Source organism: Acartia tonsa, chromosome 10 (assembly GCF_053477335.1).
Source record: "Acartia tonsa isolate MP-2025a chromosome 10, ASM5347733v1, whole genome shotgun sequence".
NCBI lineage: Eukaryota > Metazoa > Arthropoda > Copepoda > Calanoida > Acartiidae > Acartia > Acartia tonsa.
This window is the reverse complement of record NC_137269.1, coordinates 48,590,183-48,614,422: the sequence shown is the minus strand read 5'-3', so window position 1 is coordinate 48,614,422 and position 24,240 is coordinate 48,590,183. Positions and strand designations below refer to the sequence as shown.

Sequence of the window (24,240 nt, the reverse complement as noted above, 5' to 3'; positions counted from 1 at the left end):
TTTGGAATATAAACAAAAACAAATTATTTATTAAAATTTTCTATTAATACTTAATTCTATTTTTCTTTGCAATTTAAACAAAAAATTCTGCCAAAACAAAGAGTTGACTTTTTTTGCAGAGTTAAATATTCAAAATAAATTGCAATTTTTATGAAATGTTATAAATGTTGGTTAAGAACCTGGAAATATTTATAAAAACAAGGATGACAACATCCATGAGTAGCGAAGCACAAATTAATCATGGTATAGACAAACGGGCAAAGTGAGTTAAAAAATAAGGTTTGTCATTTAAAGTACGTCCTACTGACAGACGAACATAACAATGCATAAATTAGATGCGCATATGTCATAGGAATCTTTCTTTAATAGCAGCTGGGAAAACCATATGTTTCCCATAGCGTTATGGACTGACTGACGGACGGACAGACAAAGTGAGTTAAATATTTGGATTCCTTTAGAATTTAATCCATATCTATGTATTAAAGGACCAATATAAGTAAACTTATTGCTAACTCAATGAATTTATAACAAATATTCACTGATAGGTACTTAAATTCAGTTATTTAACTCATAAGAATCATATAATGCTAAAAGTAATAAGTACCTTTTTGAATAAAAAGAGATTTTTGATAACTGTAAGTCGACACTCTACATTTCTCTACATACACACAGACAGAAAGATATCCTGTTACTGTTATACAAAAATACTCATACAAAAGAAACAGTCTGTAGCTTACTATCTCGATAACCTCTGAACCTATTTGGCTCTCCTTTAAAGTGAAGCTTCTCATAGCTTCAAGAATTTAAAACTATTTTGGAGGAGGTTACCACCACCCTTACAAAAAAATGAAACTTGAAAAACACCTCCCTCCTAATTTTTCTACACTTTTTCTTCTTACAACTAAAATTAAAAATGTAGACTCTTTCTTTATTCAATTGTCCCTAGAGGCCTCTACCAATTTTTCTGATTAAATATCTATACATTATACAAATATTGAGCTAAACTATTTTTCCAAACAAGTTTTCAATTAAGAATTTTGTATAGAATTCCATTTTCTGCATGGCTAGGTTTCTATCAGTTTTATATAAGGATATCAAATGATATTTCTATTGGTATTGCTAATCTATAAATGAGAAATGTCCAAACGTCTGTCTGTCAAAAAAGATAGCTACAAAGTATACTTTTTATCAAATTTATGGCTACACCCATGGAGGAAGTGGACAATAGGCTGTTTATTACACTAGTCACCATAATTTTATAATAATGTTTTCTTACTTATTGGGGACTTAAGGGCCTATTATAGAATTTGTATTGGTTTTTTCATTAAGTTGAGTGTTCATGAGTGTTCAAAAAATTCAACCACTAATTGAAATCGGCAAAAGGGATTTTTTTGTGTATTATCATTGGGGATGTACATCAATTAAACGCCCGTTGTCTTATCCCTTTAGATCTAAGAGAATTAACCCAGTCTTCTGATTTAGGTTGTTAACATAGGCATAACTTAATGGTCAGTTCGTTCATCCAGTTAAAAGGGAGATATTTTGGTAAAGGTGCTAGATGGGGGAAATCGTTATTTTAGCCAGATGCAAGTTTTGCTTTATAAGAGTACATGATAATCTGGTGTAAGATCCAAGAAATAATAAATCCATTGAAAAGACAGTGTGGAAAGTACATACACAACACAACATACTTATTTATCGCAACAGCTTTCCGGGGATATAAAAATAAAAAAAAATAAAGATTAAGAATAGTTTGGTTAGCCCAGAATGACCAAAAACCAACACTGATATTAATTTAAAAAAATTTATTTTAATATTCGTAGAAAATTGTCTGTATGCTAGGCATACATGATATTTAATTAATATCTGATTAAATTCATTTGAATTTAACAAACCCAGACTGACAGATGTATGAATGCAATACCTCTAGTATAAGAGTAGCTCCGCTGCAAACAAAACAGATCGTTTTTATACTCCTAAGGGAAAAAATGAATGCATGATATAGCATTTTGTTTATTTTCAATTTTGTTAGGAAACCCGTACCATAGTGACATCAGCGATGATTTTTTATGTCACGTGGTTTAATTCAACGTTTTCGTATGTCAAGAGAAATGGTCTGAAGGAGAAATAAGGTAGCTCCCCAAAAAATGTTTAACCTTTATTCCTATAACTTAGAAATACTATTGTATTATTTAGAATCAAATATAGTAAGTGCAAAGTTAAAGAAAATTAACCCCTTTTCTGTTGTCTATATTGTTTTTATAACTATTTACAAGGATGACAACATCCATAAAAGCGAAGCTTATCAAATCAATGATCCTTACATACTGAAATACAGGATGCTAATATGTACAATCGTAATATTATTACTTGGAAGTTGCACAAGATTTTCATTTACTCCCCTCCTATTGGAAAAAACGAACTGACCAATAAATGATGTCCATATTAGCAACATAAATTTTCTCTTGTCAATATGTCCAAGTATTTCATATCCATATAATGGACATACTAACATTTTAAGACTTAATTAAAGAGATGCTTCACTTATCACATTATGCCTAATAATCCTAGGAATCCTTATACCAAAAGTCAATGAAATGATGGGATGACTATATCATATAAGATACTAGCGGCTTCGCCCCTAGCCTGTAGGGGCTTTGCCCCAAGAGATTTTATCAAACTAATTTTTCGTGTTTTTTTTGGGGGGGGAGTATTTTTTATTTTTTTGGGGGGTTAGGGGTGTCCCACCGCCCAAGAAAATAGTTATAAACCTTCCTGGGACCTATGAGAAGCTACCCTCTTAAGGAGAACCCGTTCAATTCAGCGGTTAGCGAGATCCTTCGCTACAAACAAACAGACAGACAAACAAACAAACATCGTTATACTTTGTATTATAGATTGCTTTTGATAAACCTTAAAAACAATATTATTTAAAACAAACAAACGGACATTCTGGAAATTGTGACGGGAATAATCATTAATTTTAAAAGTAATATGACTATTCTAACATGATTAAATAAAAGATCAAGCTATCCGTTATGGACGGACTGACTCTAATTATAAGAGAGCGTTACTTCTAATAATGGTTTAATAACGATAGGATTGCTGATAAATAAGAATAATAATTATAGTTAACTCAGAGAGGGAGGGGACATTGGGTTGTTTATCACGTTAGTCCCCAAAGTTTTATAATTATTCTTTAGATTAACAACTTTGGGGAGTTTTTTTGAATTCTGGTTAGTTTGCTATTTAAGTTGAGTGTACAAAATTCAACCACTAATTGTAGTCTACAAAAGGGTTATTTTTTAATAGTTATTGGAGATGTACATCAACTTATTGGTTATTGTCTAATCCCTTTAGATCCCTTGTGGAAATGTTTACACTGATGACTGAAAATATAAGATAACGAGAAAATCAATGGCTATAAGTAGCAGAGCAATATAATTTTGTCTTATTCTTGAACGAAAATAACAGGATGTCTTTCTGTCTGTGGGTTTAGCGAAAGATTACTGCTTAACCGATATGGTTCGCCTTTAAACTAAAGCTTCTTATGGGCCCAAGGAAGGTTTAAAACTATTTGAAGGAAAGGTACATACACCCTCCTTATAAAAATCGTACATAGAAAAAAAAATACAAAAATTATTATTTCACTTTTAATTTAAAACTAAAATGGAGGGTCAACTTTATTAATTTTTTTTTAAAAGTACCTCAGCTTTTTTTTCTGTTTAAAAATAAGATTTAGAAGCTTATGTGTGTGCTTATATTTTTGTGAATGCGAATTATAGGAAAGATATTGGTATTGTTTTTGAATGAAGTATTCTATAATGACAGAAAAGTTGACGGAAAAAAAATACTTTTGGCATCATTTAAGAACAGAATATAAAGTAAAAAAAAAAGTTTTTTTTATATTTTAGTTTTATTTTATATTGATTTTTTACCCTGAGAGGTTGAAATCTAAACTATTTTCTAAAACGAATTCGTTGAATGGATATTAAAGCTTAAGATTGCGATTGTATATCAATTTCAGATCTATTGCTATTTATTGATAATGTTTTTTAAAACCAGGGATCTAAAGGGATAAGAAAATGGACGATAAATTGATGTAAATCTCTAATACTGATACACAAAACTACCCTTTCTGTAGATTATAATTAGTGGTTGAAACATTTGGACTCTATGTTCAATGTCCCAAAAGTTCTTAAGTCAACGAATAAGAAAACAATACTATAAAACTTTGGGGACTTGTGTAATGACCAGCCCAATGTCCCCTCCCTCCCTGGGTGATTAAAACTCAGTTATGTCCTTAAAAATTTGAATGGCTATTAACACTAGTCTCCAAAGTTTTGTAATCACGTTTTCTTATTCGTTGGCTCAACAACTTTCAGGACTTTTATTGTTGGTTCATTTAGTTCAGCGTCTAGCGTTTCAACCACTAATAATAAACTAGAATAAGGGTAATTTTATGAATCATCATTGGGGATGAATCCCATTTTATCGGCCAGTGTCTTATCCCTTTAGATCCCTGCTGATGTATCCTTATTGTTTACACAAAGACAATGTAACCAAACACATATGTTGCTCCTATACACAGATTAAGAGGTCGATAAGTTGAGGGGAAAAAACGTCGTTGTATAGACAGCTTTCCGCGGATATTAAAATAAAGAAACTAAATATTAGAACCAGTTTTTTAGTCCCGAATTGGCATTAATATTATGATTTTCATTTCAGTATTCGTGGAAAATTGTCTGTAATACGATGCTTTACATGATTATTCAGTATGGCTGAAAACCACTTCTTTTCCAAAGGTTTCGATGACAAATATTTGATTAAAAGGTTGTTTTAAATCCATAAATAAAGAAATAGTCTACTGGTATTGCATTATGGCAAATTAGGACAGACATACATATGGACTAACCCTAGTTTAGATTAAAATTTTATTAAAATACCTAAAATTAGAATTTTAAATTTTTACAAATTTATCCATCCCCAAATTTCTGAAACTTTTCTCATGTTTGACTATGAAGGTTGAAAACAAGAAAAAACAGGGAAAAACTCTAAAGGGATAAGACAATGGTCTAAAATTTGATGTAGATCCCCAATGATGAGACACAAAATTACCCCTTCTGTAAATTACAATTTGTGGTTGAAACGTTTGCACACTCAATTCGATGAACCAACCAATTAAAATTCAATAAAAGTTCCAAATAAAATGGGTTGATAAAAAGCAAGCCTTCCCAATTTTAATTTCATATAAATAGGAGGGTTGACAACCCCGTACGATTATGTAACCAACCTTTTTATTGCAACAACCTTCTCTTGAAGTCCTTATTTACAATACATGGTCATGAGTCGCGTTTATTTTGAAATTAAACCAATGACACCATCTGACATAGCAGCAGAAGGTGCAATTTTTAACGAGCGACTTTACACTACAATTACCTGTTATTAAGGGAGTTGAAAGGGTTGTAGATAAATTCAACTTTTCCTCCCTGATATAAAACAGTAAGGTGCCAATTTCCCAACAAAATCAAGAAAAAAAACTTAATTTTTGTACTTTAACAATGAAATGCACACTGGTCTGAAAACGCAGTTTTGGGTCAACAATTGCAATGGATATAGAAGACGTGGATATATTGACATTGGAAAAATGTCATCAATTTGGGTTGTTAATATAGACCTCATTTATTGGTTAGTTCGTTTATCCAGTAGGCGAAGAGGGAATGGGGTAAAGGGGGTAGATAGGGCGATTGTTATTTTAGCCCGCTTCGTGTTTCACTTTTTTGGAAAATATGAGTAAATCTGGTGTAAGATTCATGTTAATATTTCAATTAATCTGATGGTATAATGGGTAAACATTATGAAGACACACCTAACGTATAATTAAAAATTTAATTAAGAGTAAAAGCGAGGATTTATTACAAGTAACTATCTGTCTGTCTATATGTTTGTCTGTCTGTATATCTGTATGTCTGTCTGTTTGTCTGTTTGTCTGGTTGTCTGGTTGTCTGTTTGTCTGTTTGTCTGTCTGTCTGTCTGTCTGTCTGTCTGTTTGTCTGTCTGTCTGTCTGTCTGTCTGTCTTTCTGTCTGTCTGTCTGTCTGTCAGTATGTCAGTATGCCAGTCAATCTGTATGTCTGTCTGTTCTTCTGCAGTATCTTCCTATATTTCAACCGTATTCTTTCTTTAATGAGCACGTAACACAACTAATGGATGTTGCCATCCTTGTTATAACATTTACATTCACTCACAGGAATCAAAAGGAATAAGACAATGGCCAATAAATTGATGTACATCCCCAATAATGATACACAAAATTCCCCTTTGGCAGATTACAGTAAGTGGTTGAAACATTTGGACATTCAACTTTATGAACCAAATTTAATAATATTCACTAAAGTTGTTGAACCAACGAATAAGAAAATGTTATAATAAAACTTTGGGGACTAGTGTAATAAACAGCCCAATGTCCCCCCCCCCCTCCTGGTTGTTAACAAAGATGCAAATGGTTGAACATCTTTATTGTGTACGAACAGATGTTTCGCGCTAAATTTAATGATGAAGACTTTAAAAATTATGGTTGCACAGATATTTCAATAATTTGTACACCATTTTAGAATTTTAAAATTTCACAAATTCTTATCTTCTAAAATACAAAGTAGCTTGATCTCTGTCCGTTTGAAGCTTAAGATCTCAGTAACCGCTAAACCGATTGGGCTCTACTCTTCAGGGAATATACCTACTGGTCCTGTGATGGTTTTAAGCTATTTTCCTGGGGATGGGTCACCCCCAACCCTCCAAAAACTAAAAAAAAACACCACTCCTAAAATTTTTTATTTTTATTTTTGTAAACAAAAACCAGTAATTGGGGTGGGGGAACCCCACTGCAACATGGGGCGAAGCCCCCATTAATTAATTAATTAATTAAAGGGTTTTAGACCATTCTTTATCTTCTCTATTTTTAGTCCTTCATGTAAATGACCCCTAGATGCTAGTGGCACAGCCGCTAGTAATAATACAAGGTACACATAACGTAGCAAGCTTTGGTGGTGACGGGTTCGAATCCAAGCTGAAAAGAAACATAGTTTCTATCCTGCCACTATGTCAGGCATTTGACATTAGATTAATATTAAGCAGAATGCCTTGGCCAAAAACTAAGTTCATTATTTCGATAAGAAATTTCTAACAATTTATGAGAACCAAAAAATGATTTTGGTTTTATAATTTTCATGACAAAATATGGTAAATCCTTTACAAAGGGGCAATACATATAGACAAATGTAGACTGATATTATATAAAATTACATGAAAGATGAGATAGAGAGGACATTGGGCTGTTTATTATACCAGTCCCCAAAGTTTTATATTAACGAATTCTTATTTCTTGGTTTAACAACACTAGGGACTTTTGTTGAATTTTGATTGGTTGGTTCATTAAATTGAGTGTCCAAATGTTTTAACCTCTAAATTGTAGTCTACACAAGAGGTATTTTTGTGTATATCATTCATCGACCTTATTCCTGGCAGAGTTAACATCATTATTTTTTAGTAAAGTGTTATCGTAGCAACTAAAAATCTGAGTCTAAATATAGACAACACCTAATAACTATAAATCCATCAAAACATCCATAAGAAAAAAGAAGATCACAGAAAAACTTTTTAACAATGATGACACCAAAGCAACACAGATATTCAGTGGTCTTATAAAGAGGGAGAGGAAAAAAGGTAAAGAAACTGTTTTCCAGTATAGCTTCGAAACCGAATAATATCCGCTGGATTAGAAGCGGTTCTCAGCCAAACTGAAAATCATGCATACCATGTTTTTATACTTGAGTATGGCCTCGAAACCGATTAATATACGATGGTTTTGAAGTTGTTCTAACCCACAATGAAAAATCATGTATAGTATCGAACAGACAATTTTCCACAAATATTAAAATAAAAAGCATGTATTTATTGATAGCCCGTCGGGATTAACAAGACTGGTTTTAATCTTATGATTTTGCATTTTAATATCCGCGGAAAGCTGCCTATGTTACGATATGACATTATTGAGACAGAATGTCTTTATAACCCGCCCTAAAATGGTGCGAAATTTATATCTGAGGAATGGATGTGTAGAATATACATGGATATTATGACATGGAAAAAATTGTGGTCAATTTAGGTTGCTAATATGTTTATTTGTTAGTGTGAATGGGAGGGGTTGGGGTAAAGAAGGTGGAAGGTTGATCGTTATTTTAGCCAGCTGCGGGCATCACTTTATTAGAGTACATGACAATCTGGTGCAACATCCAAGTAATAATATATCCATTATAGGAGGTAAAAGTTAATAGCTTAACAATATCAGAGTACACCCTATTTTATGTTTTCATATTAACCACCAGGGATAAGACAATGGCCGTATAATTGATGTACCTCCCCAATGATGATTGACAAAATTACCTCTTCTATAGATTATAATTAGTGGTTGAAACGTTTGAACACTCAACTTAATGAACTAACAAATCAAAATTCAATATATGTCCCCAAAGTTGTTTAAAAAATGCTATTATCAAGCTTTGGTGACTAGTGTAATAAACAGCCCAATGTCCCCCCCCCCCTCTTTGCTTTCTCCCAGTCTTTACAAGCAACCAAAGGCAGAATTTTAACAATAATATGGATACAAAATATTTTTGTTTATTTTTTGGCATTAACCAAGGGAGGGAGGGGACAATGAGCTGTTTAATATACTAGTCTCCAAAGTTTTATTATATTGTTTTCTTATTCCTTTGCTAATAATTTTGATTGGTTCATTAGTTAAGTTCAGTGTTCAAACGTTTAAACCACTAAAATTGTAATTGTGAATAAGGATTATTTTGTGTATCATCATTAGGAATATACTTCAATTAATCGGCCATTGTCTTATCCCTTTAGATCCCCCCACTGAACTTCAATAAATAATCTTTAAATTAAAGTCTTTTGTTTTATTTTCGCATAAAAAGTTTGCAATTTGGATTTTTGAATTTCTTTTTGGAGTAATCATATTAAATTACTTTTGCAATGTATAATAAATAGAAAACAAGCATAAGCCTATTCATAGTTAGTTCAAATATAAGTTTAAAAATCATATTTAAAATATTATTTTAGAAACATAGTCATAACTTTCAACTGCTTCGATACTAAATAAGTAAAAAAACAGTGTTTAAATTATGTTTAAATACAAGTTGGGCAGTTAAAATATATAATCTCGCTATTTAAAATAATCTAAGCTTCCTATTTTTTACTTAATCAATAAGTAATTATAAATCAATTAATTAATTAACTTTAAGAAATTGCGGACTTTAATTAAATATTGATTATAAACCAACAGTGTCCTTACTTTTCAACCAATAATTTTAATCTACAGAGGAGATTATTTTATTTATCATTAATGGTATGCAATGTACTTAAATGTAATATAATTTATCGTCCATTGTCCATTGATTATTACTTAAAGAAGAGCTAAAAAATCAACTTATAAATTGATTTCGATAGTTGCTCTATCCATAAAAGCGAAGCACTGAAACGGTAGGACAAACGGACACTAACACTTGTATAGTGTCAGAACTGAATAATCATAATATAAATTTATAAGAATTAAAGCAAAATTGGAAGTAAATTTGTTGAAAAACTGCTTGATTCAGGATATTGTTTATGGACATATTTACATTTTTAGGACTTGATTATAGAGTTGCTTCGCTTATTACATTATACTTTGTTGTCCCAGGAATCAATATACCAAAAATCAGATCAAACGGATATTTAGATCACATAAAAATTTGTTGTTAAAAAAGTAAAAAATCAACATGTTTAAAATGGACGTACGGACATTTGGTGATGATTATAGAGTTGCTATGCTTTCTAAATCGTACCTAACTACTAAAGGAATCACCATGCAAAATTTAAAATCGATAGGACAATTCTATCATGCCTAAATTAACGAAAAAAGCTATCCGTTACGGACGGACGGACCGACCCTAATTAAAGAAAAGCGTCGCTTTTAAAAACTGTAGAATAAAGCGTCAAAAAACAACATACTGATATTATTTTCTAAGTTACGGACTCTCATTTGAAGCAAAGAGAGAGAAGACATTGGTTAAATTATTTCACTTGTCCCAAAAGTTTTATAATAAAGTTTTCGTATTCGCAAGCAAAACAACTTTGGGGACTTATATTAAAACGTCTCTAAACGTTTCAACTTATAGTTGAAGTCTACAGTAGGTGTAATTTTGTGTATTAGCATTAGAGATGTATATCAATTAATCGGGCATTGTCTTATACCTTTAGATCCCTGCATTTGAAAAAAGGTAAACTGTTTTCACCCTCCATACTAAAAATAAGGATGATAACATCAATAAAAACGAAGCTCTAAAATTGGAAGGAAGGACAAACGAACAATAACTCTTGTATAGTGTCAGAACATTAACATTCAACAAAATTGTATATAAATTTGTAGCAAAATTAAGTAAATACAGGATACAGTTAAATACTTTCAATTTAAGGATTTGGTTATAGGATGCCTTACTTATACCATTGTATACGGACGAACGGACCTATCCTAATTATAGAAAAGCGTTACTTTTAAAAATTAAGGTAATGTAATCCAAATTGTAATGCATACATAAACAATTCATGAATGGCACTTCTTTTTTTAGATTTTCTATGGGATGCAGGGATGATACATTGAAAGAAAAATAATATTCAATTTGACAAAAAAAACTACTTTTCCAGCTAAATGAAATACTTTTTTTATAACTAGCGGCTACGCTCCTAGAGGCCTCTAGGGGCACTTGAGGAGGAGAGAGTCGAATTTAATAATTAAATTTCTTATTTTAGATTTTTAAAAGAAAAAGTAAAAAAAATTTTTTTTTTTGGGGGGGGGGCCCCACCTCATTTTTAATTTTAGTTAAAAAAATATTTTTTTTGGGGGGGGGTTTCATTTTTTGGGGGTTGGGGGTGTCCCACCCCCCAAGAAAATAGTTATAAACCTTCCCGGGACCTATGAGAAGCTACCCTGTTAGAGAACCCGATCGGTTCAGCGGTTAGCGAGATCCTTTGGTACAGACACACAGACAAACATCCTGTTACTTTAGTATAAGGATATACTTTCGATTTATTTTCTTTGGTAAATTAATCTCCATGTGTTTTAACACTGAATTTATAAGATAAAACTGCCAACAATATTATATTGTTTAACATGTAATATTTATTAATCGCATCGTATTATGGACAGTTTTTCGTGAATAATACAATGAGAAATTAAAATATTAAAACCAGTTTTGTGAGGTCCGGGCTAACAAAATCGTATTTTTTTACATTTTTAGTTTGTTATTCGTGGAAAATTGTTTGTTATTCGATGCTATACATGAATTTTCAGTAGGGCAGAGAACCGGTTCTAATATACAAACGGTTTCAAAGCCATACTGTAACTTATATATTAAAATGTACCAACTATTTAGCTGTATCCAAAATTTTCAACCAATAATTGTAAACTACAATTTGAATATAAGTATATCTAAGGTGGTTGAGTGGGGAGGGGGGGGCAAATTTTATCTACCATAGTCCTTTCCCTGTATCCCTGAATATCTTAACTTTTTTATTATGGAATACAAACAAAATTATGGAGCGAAGCCCAAAATGTATGATTAAAATCCAAAATAGTCAGTCCGTCTATAGCATCCCTTTTTTAATTTGCATTATTGATGAATATACAAATATTTTAATAGTTTATACAATTTGTAAAAGTAAAAAATAAAGTTATAATACAATTACTATAAATTAATATACATCACCAATTATGATAAGCATAATTATCTGTTGAAAAGTTAAGACACTACTGCAGTGGATATTAAAAAACTTTTGGGCTCACTGCCCCACTAAAATTAGTGAGACTGGCTAAATTTTTTTGTTAAATATACTCCAAAATCGCATTAAAAATCTACAACAAATTTTTTTTTAAATCTTATATTAATAACCCTGTTTATATGATTGTATTTAATTTTTTATGCGATTTTTGAGGATTTTTCACAAAATTTTTTGGCGAGCATCAATAATTTTTTAAGAATCCAACTTTGATTTGTAATGCCCAATTAAGATTTAATAATAGATATTTCTCGCATCGTATTATTAACGGCTTTCCGCGGATATAGAATGATTGTACATTTTTATATTCGTAGAAAGCTGGATATAATACGATGCTAGACATAGTTTTTTCGTATGGATGAGAACCGGTTCCTATCCACCTGATTTGAATGAATACGAGAAAAGGTTTTAAGCCAACGTATGAGAGAATATGTTCACAAAACTTTGGATACCAGTATTTACATTCTAACTCCAATGTACCCTCCCTCCCTAAGTTCTACAAATATCATAGCTCTTTTATTATCAATTCAATGCGTGTCAGCCGCCTGTAAGCCTCATAGAAAACAACCTTTAACAATTTTAAAAATCAGTTGTAAGTCTAAACCTTAACTAACAAGGATGACAACATCCATAAAAGCGAATCACTGAAACGATAGGACAAACGGACATTAACACTTATATATTGTCAGAACTAAATAAACAGAATATAAATATATAAGAGTCGAAGCAAAATTCTAAGTAAATTTGGTTAAAAAAATGCTTTATACAGGATAATGTTTATGGACATACCTACATTTTTAGGACTTGATTATAGAGTTGCTTCGCTTATAACATTATACTTTGTTCTCCCAGGAATTAATATACCAAAAATCAGATCAATCGGATGATTTGATCACATAGAAATTTGTTGTTAAAAAAGTTAAAAAATCAACATGTTTAAAACGGACGTACGGACATTTTGGTAATGATTATAGAGTTGCTACGCTTTCTAAATCGTACCTAACTATTAAAGGAATCACCATGCAAAATTTGAAATCGATAGGACAATCCTAACATGCCTAAATTAACGAAAAAAGCTATCCGTTACGGACGTACGGACGGACCGACCCTAATTATAGAAAAGCTTCGCTTTTAAAAATGGCAGTGTGTTAGAAAAAAAATTCCAAGCATAAAAAATAAGTTTAATTTTGAGTTTTTTTTTTAACAGCAAGGCCTTTATTTTTTTAAATATAGCTGACTAATAGGTACAATTTATTGTGTATTAAGTAAGAGCATTCTTTAAGTCTGCATAATACAATTATAATTAAATCCTTTTTATGTTTAGGAGTATAAAATATAATAATCAATGAGTAGCTTCGCTTAAGAATATTACTCTTTTGTTCAACCTATCTGGAAAATAAAAGATGTTAATGGTAAAACTCAAGAGTGAGAAAGACACAGAGAGAGAGAGAGAGAGAACTAAGAAAAATGGATTTACCCCAATTTAAATGATCAGGTATTGGTGTGGTAATACGACAACCAGACGGACAGGCAGTTTACAGAATTGCTACGCTGTGACTTATCATAACAAACCCTCTGCACTAATCTTATTATATCACCATTTATCTCATGACCGATGTTGACCCCGCTATCCAGCGGTCAAACTGGCCTGCCTAAATGTGGGGAGGGGCTCAAACACGCAGCTATCACGCGCCCCTCACGCGATTATACAACCGGGAGGCGCTGCCTCCCCTTTTACCACAGCTGCCCCCACAGCCTGTCTACCGCCGGGAGCTAAGCCCTTGCGTCCCACACCCCCTTCAAACCTAACCATTGTTATAATCTGTTGTATATATATAGTAAACATTCATTGTAAATATTATTCAGTTAAATATATAATTTCTGTATGACTAAATCCTGCTAGTTTGTTTTGGTAGAATAATTCAAGGCTAAGGCTCGTTGGACTCGAACTCGCAACCCTGTGAGCTGAAACGTTTGGCTTACCACATCTTGGTGTCAGCGTGTTTCAATCGAGCCTTACAGAAATTAGCCTATTCTACCTTTGATTGGACCCTTTGGCAAGTAAGGGGACAATCAGCCGCCAACTGAGAAGCCAACTGACCCATGAGACGGCCTTTTTAGGTCGAATTTCCATCATTTTGAACGCAATATGTGGGCCTTTGGCCTACGGCAAGCAGATTTAGCCTGCTAAAAGCGCCAGTTAAGACGCTTTTTCCGTACTGTGTAGGAGTAGCGCTAGGTGCGCAGCCACGGTAATCGGATAATTTAGCTCAAACGGCTACAGAACTGAGTCTAAATTGGCAAGTGTAGCTGGGACAAGCCCCAGGACACCCAGGCCAAACCTACGAGACAGACAGCTAGGTGCTGGTCTCCCTGAGAAGGCAATGTGTGGCTGCGAAGCTTCAGCACACAAGTAAGGCCTACCACTGCGACGGATAGCAGAATTTGAGCCACAGGCACGGCAGGACGGGACATTCCCTGCCGCTGCCTTCCAGGATTCGAACCCGAGGCGCTGTAGGACGGGCCATTCCCTGCCGCCATCTTTCGGGATTCGAACCAGCGGCGCTGCAGGACGGAACATTCCCTGCCGCCGTCACCCCTCTGAACCTTGCAGGACGGACATTCCCTGCTGCCAGTGCTTCCAGAATCACACCTAGAGCTCCTAGTGATAACAACACATAAGTGTGTATAAATGTCAACCAAGTGATAAAAAGAAATATAAAATTGTTGACCCAGTGATAATTGATAAGCTCTAGTGATTCGAAGCTACAGTCTAAGCCACCATGGTAAGCGATACCACCATAGCTGCGGTTCGGCCACCACCGAAGTTTCTGCCAACCCCAGCTGAACGGGAGGCCCCCTTGTCTCAAGGGCAGGACCTCCACTTCCCCTGCCATATCAGGGTGAGGTTTCCCACTCCTGACCCTGCCCAGCACGTACAGGTTGACGCCATGGTCGATTCTGGCAACCGTGTACCAGGGTCTGCTGTAATTTCTGAACACCTCATGCACGCAATGGGCGTGCAACGCATGTTGATTCCAGACAACACCCAAATCCTGACTGCTAACGAGGAAGGCCAGCCCCTCCAGGTAATAGGAAAATTGAAAGAATTATATATGGCAGTCTCACACACCCTTATACTCCATCTGTACCACGTGACTGTGGTACGGAATCTCTCACACCCTCTGAACCTAGGAGGGTATTTTCTCAAGGAGTTCGGAACTAGGCTCTGTTTCGACATGCAACCCCCCTGCTTGTGGGTGCGTGGGGAGTTCATCCCACTCCGTGGCGTCCCCATCGACCGGGAGACAGCCGAGAGAGAGTTGAGTTACGAGGGGCCTCTGCCAGGCCCACTGCCAGAGCAGCCGCGTGTGGTCGAGAAAGGCATGCACTGGGTGGACACTGCACTCAACGCCCATAGGGGGACCAACCTGCTAGCCATGGGGTTGCCCCCAGTGCCCAAGGTGCCGCTGGAGAACCTGCCAACGACGTTTCCTGAGATTGCCAGCCCTCCAGAACCGATCTTCTCCGCCGACACCTTCATCAACGGCCAGCCGTGTCCACCTGGCCCCCTCTACCTGGGGCCCCCAGTCATTCAGCCAGCCGAGTCCGAGTCCAGACCCGTCAAGTCGCGGTCTGATGCACCCGGAGCCACACTCAACTCCCAGGAATCAGCCTCTCCTGGCGCCGTGCCCGTCAAGTCGTGGCCGGCCGCCCCCGGAGCCACGCATGGCTCCGCTGCCTCAGCCTCTCCTAGCGCCGAGCCCGTCAAGTCGCGGCCGGACGCCCACGGAACCCAGGCTGGTCCCAGGGCCCCAGCCTCTCCCAGCGCCGAGCCCGTCAAATCGTGGCCGGACGCCCTCGGAGCCACACCTGGCTCCGACACGCTAGCCCCTCCCGAGGCCGAGCCCGTCAAGTCGCGGCCGGTGGGTCCCGGAGCCGAAGCTGACCCCGCGCCAGCCACGTATAGGCTGAGCGCTGTCACTCCCACTGATGGCCAACCACCCCAACTCCGCACGGCCAAGCGGGTGGTCTTGCCTGGCCGCGGCATCATGGCTGTCCCTGTTGAATTAGTGGGGCACCGTACTAAGGATGCCATCCAACTAGCTGCCCCAGAACAGAGGTTTGGGGAGGATCTTGTCATCCCAGAAGGCCTGTATGCCCACAGGCCTGGCTCCGGCAGCGTGTTCCGAGTGCTGGTGGTCAATGAAGGGGAGACGCCCCTCCTGCTGGACGCTGGCCTCCCCGTGGCTGGGGAGCTGGTCAAGCCTGACATTTTAGAGGTTTCTGATAAGCCTCCCCCTCGTATCCACTCGTTTCAAGAGCCTGTTGAGCCCCCAGACATGCAGGAGCTGTGGGAGGCCCTTGAGATGGAGGAGAACGAGTTCCTGCGAAAGGACCCCCTGCTCAAGAAGGAGGTCTGGACCATGTTATCAGAGTACAGGGACGTCTTCTCCAACTCTACCCCCGGCTGCACTGACGTAGTAGAGCTGCGCCTCAAGCCAGGGACCCAGCCGATCCGCCAGAGATTTAGGGATCTGAACCCGCGGCAGGAGGCTGAGCTGGAGAAGCAACTGGACACCTGGCTACAAGAGGGAGTCATAGAGCCTTCAGACTCCGCCTGGAGTAGCCCCCTGGTGCCCATCAAGAAGAAGGACGGGAGCACCCGCTGGGCCGTCGACTACAGAGCCCTCAACAAGTGCCTGGAACTGGACAGCTACCCCTTGCCCAGGATCCAGCAGCTGGTAGAACGAGCGAGCGGACACCGCATCTATAGTGCCTTAGACGCGGTGGCAGCGTACTACACCATCCGTGTGTCCGAGGACAGCCGGCCCTGCACCGCCTTCACCACCCCCAGAGGCTTGTACCAATGGAAAAGGATGCCCTTTGGCCTTGCTACAGCACCGTCTGTCTACTCCAGATTTATTGCAGGGGTCCTAAACCCATTAGGTACGGCCAACCTCCAGTCATATCTTGACGACGTCCTGACCTTTCACCAGGATACCTGGGCCCACCTGGCGAGGCTCTGGGAAGTCTTGGAAGCCCACCGCAGGGGAGGAATCCGCCTCAAGCCAGCCAAGACCAAGCTGTTTCGAGCCAAGGTGGATTATCTGGGCCACACCCTCAGCCGTGAGGGGATAGCCATGCAAGAGGATTATGTTGACCGTATCCTGGACTGGCCGGCCCCCAGCACCCCCAAGGAATTGCTGGCGCTCCTGGGGTTCTTTGGATACTACCACGTGTTCATCCCAGAGTATGCCGACCTCACCTACGAGATGAATCGGCAGAAAACGGCCAAGACCCTGGCCTGGACGCCTGAGATGGAAGCCCAGCTGCTACAGCTCAAGGACAAGTTCCGCCAAGCCCCCATCCGAGCGCCGCCTAGGTTTGACTTGCCAGCGGTGTTCCAGCTCACCACAGATTTCAGCAGCCCCGCCATCTCTGCCATCTTGAGTCAATGCCAGGACGGCAAGGAGAGGCTGATTGCCGCCGTGGGGCGCAAGACAACCGACCCCGAGACTCGCTACCCGTCCTGGAAGGGAGAGATGGCCGCCATTATGTATTGAATTCGGAAATTTCACGGCATCTTGTCCTACCGCAGCTTCCAGATCAACACTGATTCCTCAGCCTTGCTACAGATGAAGTCGCTGAACACATCCACAGGGATGGTGGCTCGCTGGCAGGAGGAGCTAGCGGCCCTAGATTTCACTGTCTGCCACCGTCCTGGCACCCAGAACACCAACGCCGACGCCCTCAGCCGCCGGGAGGACGACAACATGCCGACAGCTACCGCTGAAGAATTAGCAGAGCAAGCTGAGTACATCCACACCCTCTGCCAGCTAGGGGAGTCCGCAGCTGGCCGGCCCCCTGCCGCACGACTGGACCCGGCTAGAGTGTTAGAAGCCCAGACACAGGACCCCCTCCTGCTCCGTGTCCGCCAGTGGGTGGCTGATGGCAGAGCCCCAACTAAGGCTGAGCTGCGCGGCAAGGAACGAGACAAGCAGCAGTACGCCAGCCGCTTCACAGCCCTGGGACTTGACGAGCATGGCTGCCTCACCACCACTGACCAGACCCTGACAGGGGAAAGAACAAGATACCTGCTGCCTTCGGCCCTCCAGCAGGACGCGTTCTTTTTAGCCCATGGGACCCCCATGGCCGGGCACTTTGGAATGGACGCTACTATTGCCCGCGTCGCCATGCATTTCTGGTGGCCCAACCTGTCCCGTGACGTCCGCCTGATGGTTCAGACTTGTCCTGAGTGTGTCCAGAAGGTTATCAAGGAAAGGTTGAAGCTAGGAATACATGTGCCCTCCCGCCAGGGGTATCCACAGCAAGTCCTGTTTATTGACCTGGTGGGGCCGCTGCCAGAGACCCCAGCTGGAAACCGCTATATCCTCACCTGTCAAGATGGGTTCAGCCGGTTTGTCAGCCTCTACGCCATCCCCAACAAGCGCACCCTCACGGTGGCTGAAGCCCTGCTGCACCGCCACCTGGCCACGTTCGGATGCCCCCTGAAGATCCACTTCGACAACGGGATGGAGTTCACCGGCCAGGTATTCAAGGAGCTGGCCTCCAAGCTTGAGATTGGCCTGACACATCCACCGCCCTACAACCCGCAGTCCAACCGAGTGGAGAGGTTCCATCGGACGCTCAACACAGGCATGCGTCTGTTCCTAGACAGAGACGACAACAACTTGGAGCCACACTTGCCTGCCATTGCCTTCGCCTACAACACCAAGGCCTGCAGATCCACCGGCGTGACCCCGTTCCTGGCCTACTTTGGGAGAGAGGCCAAACTTCCGGTGGACATGGTGCTCCGGCTGCCAGACACAGAGTATGCCTCGGTTCCAGCCAACGTCCAAGCTCTCCTGCAACGCTACCATGCAGTGTACGACGCCATCCAGCAGCGAGAGGAGGGAGCCATCCGGAGGAGCGCGGCAGCCTACGAAGGCACGGCCAAGTACGAGGTTGGAGACTTGGTCTGGTACCTGGCCCCCCGCCTGGTGCCAGGGAAGGCAGCCAAGATTACCAAGAGATGGACTGGCCCCTGGAAGGTAGTGCGGCAAGCTACAGACGTCCATTATGTCATCAAACCTGCCTCTGGCGACCTGGACGGCGACGAGGATGCCACCGAGCTGCCGGTCGGAGCTGCGGCGCCGCCAGCTAGTGACCCAGGACAGTTCCCAGTGTACCAGCCAGCCGCAGCCGCCCCACAGCCTAGCGGCCAGGATCGTGACCCGATAGAAGAGAACCTGCAGCATCAACCCAACGAACCACCGCCGCCGCCGCCAGCTCCAGAGCCACCCAGAGATGCCATCTGGAACCCTGATACTGACATGGAGAACCTGCTGGCCAGCAGCGAGCCTGCAGGAGGAGAAGCGGCCACTGCGATGGAAGAGGCGGCCCCAGAGGACGAAGCTGAAGCAATGTGCCCCCTGCTGATGACAGCCATCCCCATCCGAGTAGGAGCTAGGAGGCCCAGCAACCTGGACCAAGCAGGCGCCCCCATGGAATTTTATGCGCCTTCCTCCATCGTTATTCCCCCCTTGGGAGCCTCCAGAGTTAGCCTAGGCCTCCGTGTCCAGTTACCCGCCGAGACAGAGTTAGTTCTGCAGACGAGGCAAAACTTCCAACGACGGGGCTTGGCCGTCGCTAACCCACGGCTGGAAGCCAACCGGGAGTTGACAATGCTGATATCCAACCACAGCCAGACAGAGCAGCGAGTGTCCCGCGGAGCCTGTATAGCCAGAGCTGTCCTCCACCGAGCTGTGCCCCAGGAAGAGCCTGTCCTGCGCAGACATAGGACTCGAACTCCCAATCTGTGAGCTGAAACGTTCGGCTTACCACATTGGTACGAAATTACAATAACAAAAATTAGAAATTGATTGTTTTGCCTTTTTGGTAGCAAAACTCAGTTGTTTTTAGAAATAAAGGAAAATTTATAGAACATTAAAAAATTAAATTAGTATATTTGTAAAAAAAACTAGATTCAAGAAAAATTTACCCAAATGTGAGGCGAAGGCCCTAGAGGCTAGAGGGAAAATGAAAAGTTTAAGAAAAATGTAGCATTATTATGATTTCAGATGCTACAAAGTCAAGAATTAGCAAAAAAAATATTTTGATCTTCAATCAATAAAAAAATGCATTTTAGGTGAAACATTGTAACAGTATACTTTATTTTCTTGGTTAAAGCTACGAGAGGGAGAGTACAATAGAAGATAAATAATTCTTCATAAAATTCCTGAAAAGTGTCAAAATTTTTAGATTGCTGAGGGGAGGGGATGGTTATCGGTGCAGGGGTTAGCGCTAACCCTCACAAAAGACACACACACATCCTGTTACTTCTATAATAAGAATCATGTGAGGCTGGTTAAAATGATGAAATCTACACAAATTATACATAATCTTTTTGAACTAAAACCAGTGATGTCTGCAGTGAGGGATAGGACAATGGCCGTTAAATTGATGTAGATCCCCAATGTCAATAAATTAAATTACTCCTTCTGTAGATTACAATTAGTGGTTAAAACGTTTAGACACTCAACTTTAAAAAAACATCAAACGTCCCCAAAGTTGTTAAAGTTGGGGACTAGTGTAATGGAATGCATGTCCCCCTCCTTGGGTATTATACACCTCTCAAATTACATTTTCTTCTTTTTCGAGATGTAAATCGGTGGATATCATAGAAATCTACTTTTTTATGATAAAATTGAAATCAAGTCTGATTGCAAAAGGTAAAAATAATCTTGCCATGGATCTTAAGGGAAAAGACAATTTACGATAATTTGATTACACCCCAAATTAAGTAATATATCCCTTCTGTAGATTAAAATTTTTGGTTAGAAAGCTTTGATACTACTATAGTTTGTTTCAATCAAATACAATCACAGTCCCCAAAGTTAATATGAGAACTTTGGATGCCAGCACGTCCGCCTGGAGGTCAGTCATATAAAAAATCATACAGAAATCATTTTTGACAGTACCGGTAAAAATTTATATTTTTATTGTAAAATACTTCATTTTTCTCTTTTGATTACTATTAATTATAACTGTTCTTGTAATTTTAGTACAGTATAATTTTTGAAATAAAAAAGTAAAGTTCTTGTTTTTCTATCCATAAAAATCGTAATGGAACTTTTTGTTTACCTTACATATATTTATACTCAAAGGTTTAGTTTATAGTGAGGGCAATAACAGAGTTTTGTTTACCTCACATATATTTATACTCAAAGGTTTAGTTTATAGTGAGGGCAATGACAGGGTTATGTTTAACTCACAAATATTTATACTTAAAGGTTTAGTTCATAGTAGGGGCAATAACAGAGTTTTGCTTATTTTACATATGTCTATACTCAAAGGTTTAGTTTATAGTGATGGCAATGACAGAGTTTTGCTTATTTAACATATGTTTATACTCAAAGGTTTAATTTTTATAGTGAGGGCAATAACAGAGTTTTGTTTACCTCACATATATTTATAATCAAAGGTTTAGTTTATAGTGAGGGCAATAACAGAGTTTTGTTTATTCCACATATATTTTACTCAAAGATTAGTTTATAGTGAGGGCAATAACAGGGTTTTGTTTACCACACATATATATTCATACTGAAAGGTTTGGTTTATAGTGAGAGCAATAACATATTTTAGTTTACCCCACTTATGTTTATACTCAAATGTTTAGTTCATAGTGAGGGCAATAACAGAGTTTTGGTTACCCCATATATATTTACACTAAAAGGTTTAGTTTATAGTGAGGGCAATAACATAATCTTGTTTACTTCACATATATATATACTCAACGGTTTAGTTTATAGCGAGGGCAATAACAGAGTTTTGTACACCTCAGATACATTTATACTCAACGGTTTACTTTATAGCGAGGGCAATTACATAATTTTGGTTACCACATATTTATTTATAATCAAAGGTTTAGTTTATAGTAAGGGCAAAGGCAGACTTTTGCTTATTTTACATATGTCTATACTCAAAGTTTTAGTTTATAGTGAGGGCAATTATAGAGTTTTGTTTACTCCACATAAATTTATACTCAAAGGTTTAGTTCATAGTGAGGGTAATGACAGAGTTTTGCTTATATTACATATGTTTATACTCAAAGTTTTAGTTTATAGTGAGGGCAATTATAGAGTTTTGTTTACTCCACATAAATTTATACTCAAAGGTTTGTTTATAGTGAGGGCAATAGCAAAGTTTTGCTTATCTCAGTTATATATTATTTATACTCAAAGGTTTAGTTTATAGTGAGGGCAATGACAAAGTTTTGTTTACCTCAGATATATTTATACTCAAAGGTTTATTTTATAGTGAGGGCAATAACAGCATCTTGTTCACTCAACATATATTTATACTTAAAGATTTAGTTCATAGTGAGGGCAATAGCAGCGTTTTGTTTTTCTCATTTATATATTATCTATACTCAAAGGTTTAGTTTATAGTGAGGGCAATATTAGAGTTTTGTTTACCTCAGATATATTTATACTCAAAGGTCTAGTTCATAGTGAGGGCAATATCAGAGTTATGGTTTTCGCTCACATCATAATATATAAATATACATAGTTATTTTGTTGCCCCAACTCTTTCAGGCAAGGAAAATAAATTTAGTTTCATGTTTCAGTGAGCTTTTTTCTCAATTAAGCCATTTTGGGTTTGAAATAAATTATCTTTAGGTGTTCAATAGTTTTTAAAAGCGAAGCTTTTCTATAATTAGGGTCAGTCTGTCCGTACGTCCATCCGAGATAGATTTTAATCGTTAATTAAGGCATGTTAAAATTTTCCAATCAATTTCAATCTTTGCATGATGATTCCTCTAGTAGTTAGGTACGATTTAGAAAGCGTAGCAACTCTATAATCATTACGTCCATTTGAAACATGTTGATTTTTCTAATTTTTTAACAACAAATTTTTATGTGATCTAAATATCCATTTGGTCTGATTTTTGGTATATTGCTTTCTGGAACAATATTATAAGCAAAGCAACTCTATAATCAAGAATGTAAGTATGTCCATAAACATTATTCTATATCAAGCAGTTTTTCAACAAATTTACTTATACTTTTGATTTGACTATTATACTTTTATATTCTGATTATTCAGTTCAGACACTATAAAAGTGTTAATGTCCGTTTGTCCTACCATTTCAGTGATTCGCTTTTATGGATGTTGTCATCCTTGTTATTATATAATTAATGCAAATGAGATGTCAACATGTCTGTTTTTCTTCATTACATTAAGCTAGATTTTTGTAAATTAGAAAAAATTGCTAATTTGATTGATTGATTGATAGGGACAGTGTTTCAAAATGGATTCATACCCTCTTGCCCTTGTCCAAAATCAAGAGGGAAGAAGAAGGGTTGTTTTGAGAGTTTATTTTTAATTAAGGTCAGGTTAGGTAAGGTTAAAGTGGATGCAGGGTAGCAAGGATATGTCACCGTAGGTATAGGACCCACAGAGTTTTGCGGAAACAAAAAAATATATATTCTCTTATATTTGATTTTTTTCTCGAATATAAAAATGTACACTTATAAGATAAAAACCAGAGGTGGGTTCTTTAAAAAAATTTGCCCCACTAATCGCTTAGTGGAGCAAAATCACATTACAAAACTGCAAATATTAAACAAAATCATAGAAGGGTTATGAACAAAAGATGTTATTTAATTTTTGTAGATTTTTTATGTGATTTTTTGTGATAAACAGTTTTTTTTTAAGAATCCACCTCAGTAGAAAACTGAGGTGGTATAATACAATGCTATACATAATTTTTCAGTATAGCCACCTGGTTCCAATCCACTGGATATTAAGCGATATTGAAGCAACATATTTACCTAACGAATTGATAGTAGTACCAGAGTTGCCAACTAACAGAGCAACACTTGACATTATTTATCAACTGACATTGTTTTTATTTTTCTCACAGTTGTCACCTCTGTTTTACATTTTTTTGTGGATCTACCAATCTGAAATAAAAATTATTAAAAGGTTAATAAGATATTTCTCATATTCATTCGAATCCGGCGGATAGGAACCGGTTCTCAACCATACCAAAAACTATGTCTAGCATCGTATTATATCCAGCTTTCTACGAGTATAAAAATTTACAATCATAAGATTAAAACCAGCTTTTTTAGCCCGTGTCTTCGGCACCTCGGAATAAAAAAAACTGGTTTCAATCTTATAATTGTACATTCTATATCCACGGAAAGCTGTTTATAATACGATGCGAGAAATAACTATTATATCATGGATAAAAGATAAGCCGATAATGTACATTCCAATGATAAAAAAAAACAAATTTACTCCTTTTATAGTTTACAATTAGTAGCTGAAACGTTTAGACACTCAACCG

The 24,240-nt window shown here is 38.2% G+C and overlaps 1 protein-coding gene across 1 annotated transcript in view; it reads right to left on the bottom strand.

Moving 5' to 3' along the window:
* The window catches only part of LOC145330229 (uncharacterized), a 158,196-nt gene extending 134,343 nt beyond the window's left edge, over positions 1-23,853 (bottom strand). Inside the window, exon 1 of the mRNA XM_080174839.1 lies at positions 23,720-23,853. Coding sequence (XP_080030965.1) covers positions 23,720-23,774 — 55 coding nt within the window. The 5' untranslated portion in view covers positions 23,775-23,853. The remainder of the gene's footprint in view (positions 1-23,719) is intronic.
* Positions 23,854-24,240: the final 387 nt, after the last annotated feature.